The 6,068-nt window shown below is 36.2% G+C and overlaps 2 protein-coding genes and 1 long non-coding RNA gene across 7 annotated transcripts in view; 2 read left to right on the top strand and 1 right to left on the bottom strand.

The window, feature by feature from the left end:
- LOC108742398 (adenylate cyclase type 10-like) overlaps positions 1 to 5,279 on the top strand; it is a 12,216-nt gene extending 6,937 nt beyond the window's left edge. For 2 of the 3 annotated variants that reach the window (XM_018477596.1, XM_018477595.1), the window contains one exon: positions 1,144 to 5,279. In XM_018477596.1, coding sequence (XP_018333098.1) covers positions 1,144 to 5,268 — 4,125 coding nt within the window. In that variant the 3' untranslated portion in view covers positions 5,269 to 5,279. The remainder of the gene's footprint in view (positions 1 to 1,143) is intronic. The other variant, XM_018477597.1, reaches the window with a different exon arrangement.
- The window catches only part of LOC108742404, a 93,113-nt gene that overhangs the window by 14,397 nt on the left and 72,648 nt on the right, over positions 1 to 6,068 (bottom strand). The gene's annotated exons all lie outside the window — the stretch shown is intronic.
- Positions 1 to 6,068, top strand: part of LOC108742395 (5-oxoprolinase) — a 49,401-nt gene that overhangs the window by 7,194 nt on the left and 36,139 nt on the right. The window lies entirely within an intron of this gene.

The raw sequence follows: 6,068 nt of genomic DNA, 5'->3' as shown, positions 1-6,068 counted from the left end.
CTTTAACGCTTGTTTTCGACTCGCACTACTATTCATGATTGAACAAAACTTTTGGCAGGTACTGTATGAAAAAGTATGTTTAATGTACAAGAGTCGAGAGTATAATGACCTTTTTTCTCCCTACCTCCGATTTTGCCAGTGTTTTAGTGTTTATTTGATGTACTAAATATTTGATTTTCTTTAAGTAATATAAATACATATTCGCAATGTATTTTTCTATACATATATCTGTTGTTATATTCGGAAATGTATGAAATACGTCAATGTATACAATTCCTAGCTAATCTATATAATTCCAAAAATCGCCCGGAAATGTGTGAAATATATTATATTAGACACATTTTCTAGGAAATCTATGCATTTCCTAAATAGCAATCGGAAATGTATGTAGTATCGGGAATGCGTGCTTTTTAGTTTATGGTAGGCTTAAAGTAATTTAGGAATAGTTTGTAATTTTAAGGGATTAAGTAATTGTTATCCGTATGTTTAGAATAAGAAGCAAAATATTTTTAAGCAATAAACTTTAAGAAAACTACTGCGTCCTCTCCAACCGTACGGTTTTATTAGCTGACTGAAGGTACCGTGAGAAAGTGACAAAAATTGACACGTGCAACGTTGGGGTAAAGAGAGACAGAGAGGGTATACTTGACCGAGGGTCTCAAAAACATTACGGTCAGTCTTGCGGGGGAGAGTTGAATCAGTTCTCGAAGACAGNCTTATCGCTCTCCATATTTAAAAGGGCACCAACCAAAAACTACTGCGTAGAATTAATTGGAATTTTTCACACTCAAGCCTTGCTATATGAGCTCTCAAAGCATATAAAAATTATACGGCCTAAATGTGAAGTTGGGTGCAAAAGAATACAACGAAATCCTCTGTCGGGAAAAAACGAAATGACTTTCCGAACAACCCTATTGGCTTAATATATTTACTTATACCTACAATGTCAAAGAATTGTATGAGAGCCTGTTTTTTATTTCTTTGATTGGGATGCTTTCGTTTACAATTACACGTTTTGGTGTTGTTGACTACTTAACAAAACTTGATACTGAGCTTCACATTTTACGAATTTTTACTAGGGGTACTTCGTGGATAACACAAATCTTTTGAACTCTTTATAAACTTCAAACGTTATTTTTTTAGGTGTTAAGGTGCATATACAGAGTGAAAGATAGATTGCGTAAGCAGAAATACGACGAGAAAGAAGTAACTATAACGAAAATTTGCGAGAAACATTTAAATCATCGTCAGCATCTGTACCACGAGAAAAAGTTCGACCAAACATTTATCGATAGTAAAGTAACTCAAGCGTTTATTAGTACATTACCTGAAAGAAAATGCACGCTGGAAGCACCTGGTAAATGGTCCACTGCCAATCTGTTACCTTTTGTTATAAAACTGGTGCAGGAACAAGTACAAGAAAACCAACCCGTTGAATATTTGACAGAAATGAGAGAAATAACTATTCAATTCATCAATATTATACCCGTATCGTACCTCAACAAGTCTGTCATTTCGATGGTTGATGCCGCCTTTAAAATAGTTAGTGGAATTATAAGTGAATTGCTTGGGATCGTGAATAAGATTTCCCTTTTCGATAAAGATGCCATGATATTGGTTCTGTTCGGATTAAAAGGGATAAAACACGAACAGGAGAGCCAAGACGCTTTAAGGTCAGGGTTTAGAATATTGCAAGAGATTTCCAAATTGGAAAATGTAAAAAGTGTTTCGGTGGGGATTACGAATGGCTCTGTATATTGTGGTGTTGTAGGTCACCCATTTCGAAGAGAATACACAGTAATAGGAGCGACTGTTAATAAAGCGGCAAGGATAATGTGCACATATCCTGGCAAAGTGACTTGCGACCTTAACACTTATCAAACATCGAAGTTGTCTTCGTTTTATTTCAAATTGCAATCGCCACAGAAACTCAAAGGTATTGAAGATTCGGGAAATATCTTTGAATATAACGAACTGTTCGAAACTAAGATCAATGATTTTAAAGGAGATCTTCCCTTCCTAGGTCGAGAAGACGACCTTGCCGCTGTCCATATGGTGATAAATCATCCAGAAGAGATATTTGGATATTTCGGCATTTGCTTTCAGGGAACACCAAAAATTGGTAAAAGTGCATTTCTAGAACAAGCGTACTTGGAAGCCAAAAAGGATGGGCATTGTGCGACATTTCTACGATTGACTGCAAATAAACTGAGGCCGTACTTCACTTCTTCGATGTTGTATAAACAAATATACGATGAGAAGACAAGAATAGGTTCGAAGGAGGTGGATTTGGTGCAAAATTTACCCAGAGACCTGTGGAATATGAACGAAATACTACAGGCAAAGTTAGATTCTCATTTGCCATATGATAGAAATCGTAAAGCTACGATTAGCAAGTTGTTTTTGCAAATTCTAAAGAGAAACCCATCTAATGTAACAGTTTTATTTATAGACGAAATTCAAAATATCGATATAAAAAGTTTGGAGATAATTGAAGATGCACTTACGGACGGATGTGCACGATTAATTTGCACTGCGTCGTTTGAAGAAAACGACTGGGATTTTCGTTGGCGATTTTCAAGGAACGACAAGATCAGAATAACGGAACTCGAGCCTTTGGAAAGTAAATACGTTCCGGCACTTGCATGCCAAATGCTTCGAGTAACGGGAGTTAAAATGAAATTGATCAAATTATTGATTAAAACTTGCGAAAATAAACCCGGTTGGATACAGACCTGTCTCCTCAGGCTCGTTAATAATGGAGGAATTGTCCTGAGAATTTTGAGAGCCACCGATCTAGACTTTTATCAGTTTATATTTCCGAATTCGGATTTAACTTACATCAAATCAGACGAGGATGCAAATGAAATGAAAGACCACCATGTAACATCATTCGCAGTCGCTGATTTAATGGAAACGTTCAACGAGGATAGTACAGATCTTACACTTGCTGCTATATCGTTGGATCTGTTCGATTATTTTTCTCCTTTCGAACAACTAGTTATTAAGACTGCTTCTGTCTTAGGAGTCACTTTTACCCGTTCTTTATTAATAATTATGCTCAGATATCCAAACGAGAGGTTATTTGAACATGCTATTAAGAAACTGTTCGAAGAAGAAGTTTTCGACTGCGGTACCAAATACATAACCAGCCAAGGATCTTACATAAAGAGTCGTATTTGTCTTTGTTATTTTGAAGAAACCGAAATGCAAGACGAAAACTTGGGTAAAAACAGAAAATATATTTTCTGCAAAAACTTGCATTTTAAAAACAAAATGCTCCGAAACGTTGCCTACGAATTACTTCCGAATAATCAGAGGAAAGAGTTGCATTTGCGTGTAACGGACATTTTAGAAAACCAGAACAACTCCTGTCCTTCTTGCTTACGCGACGATTCTTCCACCGTAATTTATTTTCGTAAGTTCAAGGAGGTTATGTATCACTGCAGTCAGCCCAACGCTCTTTATCGACCAAAAGGAAGGTATTCTTCGTGGGCACGGAATTACAGACCCAACGATATCGAGGATATAATCCGATATGCAATACGTAAGAAAATAATCAGTCTTGACGATGGAAAGAGTCTTTCTGATGTTGAGGAGCTGGAGGTACCTAAAAGGAAGAAATGGGATCCCACCGTTTGTTTTTGTCTAGAGATTTTGTCCAGGGTTTTTTACGACTTAATACACCACAGCGATAGAGCAGGCCATTTAGGTAAGAGAATATTTTTCCTGATTCAGTACGGATTACTACTGATTACACTTCAAGAACCGAAAGACAGCATTTCGCCGTTAGAAGAGGCTTGCGAGTTGTGCATGGTCGACGCGTCCAGCGTGAACTCGTTGATAACCGAATCGTTTAGAAAAATATTTGCCGGCAAGACGCAAGTACTTTTAGCAAGTGCGTATCTGATGCTGGACGATCATATAACTGCAAAGTCTCACATTCTAATCGCTTTAAGGCAATACGACGTCCCGATGTCAGCGTTAACGTCGAGATTCCTTAACTGTTTGTTACAAAGAACATTTTTGCCAGCACCTCTTCCCAACAGAGTCCAGTATATGACAAGATCGCAACACATGCAGAGGGTAGATTTGGGATACTGTTTGAACGTTCTTTCGGTGATCATGTTCAAAGAAGGAAAGCTGGACAAGGCCTCGAAGATCGCATTAAGGAGCATTCATATCCTTCGAAACGCAAATACAAATCTCGCCATTATCTGCGACGTGTTCGCAAACGCCCTTGATTTGTACAATCACTTCGGAGACAAACACACCTGCGAACAATTGGAGCGGTACATATGCAAGGAGATATTGTCCAATTATTCGGCTGGATCGGTTATAGTTGAGGACATAGCTTTGTGCAGGCTTGTCAGTATATTTTTCAGGATGTACTACACGCGAGGCGAACTGATAAAAGGGATAAGACTGGGATTTCGCTCGGCGTTTTTAAATACGATCACACAAGCTTATTTATTGCAAGAGCAGATAATACCGTCGTTGTCGTCGGCGTTACTAAAAAATTTTCGTATAACCGAAGCGGTTGGGATATCACAGATGTTTCTGCAAGACAGCGTCAAGTTCAACGATTCCGGGGCCATCCATTATTATTCGTTTTGCGTTGAGTTAATTGTGGAAGCAGGGTTCGTTTGCGAATCGATTGAAAAGTGTGAGCAATTCGCGGATTCGTACTTTGGCTCCATACAGGGCAGGATCGTGTTTACCGCATCGGAACTAAAGTTTATAAACTACCTCCATCTGTACTTTGTCAGGAAAGAGAACTGGTCGAAGGCTCTGAAATGGCGGTATCTTATACGTTTCGATGAAAAAAGTCATGTGACGGATTCAATTATCACCAGCATGTTTCTTTATTTACAAGTTCTGTTGATAAATTTAGCGAAAAACGTACAGAAAAAGAAGAGACATATAGAGTTGGAGTTTCAAAATGTAGATGTACATTTTCGAGAGTGTACTAATGTCATCAAGCACTGGAAATTGTACGAACCTCGCTATTGTATTTTGAAAGCTTATTATTTACTGATACGAAACAGATGCAGAGTTACCGCCGCCGTCGAATTCTACATTAAAAAGGCTATAAAAATGACCGAAAAAAATGGCAACATATTAGACAATTCGTGGGCAAAGCAAAATCTTTACGCCTGGAAGGGCGGCTTTACATATGATTACACAGAATTTATACATTTTAGCAAAGCTAGAAACTATTCAACATCCGAATGGTCACTTTTAATGTATTCTTTTTCGGTTCGTTGAATGTTATTTTATTTTTTGCTAATATTTGCTATAATTATTTATTTATTTGATTACGTTCTAAAAAATAAATGAATACTGTTACTCATTTATTTTTAATGTTCTGTATTAAACAATATATTAGTTTAAAAATTAAATGCATCAATTATCGTATAAAAATACCTAAATTATAACCGGCTACCGGCTATACAAAAACAAAACAAAGTCGCGATAGTGCAATAATTAAAATGCATATAAAAATAAGTTTTATATATAGAATATATAGCAATTCATATAGTACTTATTCACTATTAATCATGTTGGAGCGGTTTTTTTAAGTCAAGATCAAAGTTTCTAGTATCGTATTTTCCCATAATCATCTAAGAGTGATAGAGTGATAATAATAGATCAATAAAATGATGTAATTTTCACAAATAACACTGTTGCATCTTAACAATACTATAGATTTTATTTTATTTTACATACTAATTTTACTATTGTCAGAAATTTTAAGTATTATTTTCTATTTGTATACAAATTCAATTCTATTATTCATTTTATTATTTAGCTACAATTTTCAGGTATATATTATTTATCAAATGCAAACAGTAATCTCAGTATTTTTGAACCATAAATTTTATAATGTATTCTACTATCTTATTGTAACATTTCTTCCTTTGTAAAGTCACGTTCGCTATATTACTGTAATTTCCAAATTTAAATTCACTTATTTTGTCTGTACCTGAAATGGGGTATTGACCTGACTGACAGGGTCGCCTTGCACCCTCAATGTTATTGTTAACGCCCACTGGCGAAGCTATTTA

Source organism: Agrilus planipennis, unplaced genomic scaffold (assembly GCF_000699045.2).
Source record: "Agrilus planipennis isolate EAB-ADULT unplaced genomic scaffold, Apla_2.0 scaffold332, whole genome shotgun sequence".
In the NCBI taxonomy this organism is placed as follows: Eukaryota; Metazoa; Arthropoda; class Insecta; order Coleoptera; family Buprestidae; genus Agrilus; species Agrilus planipennis.
This window is presented reverse-complemented; position numbering and strand designations above follow the sequence as displayed.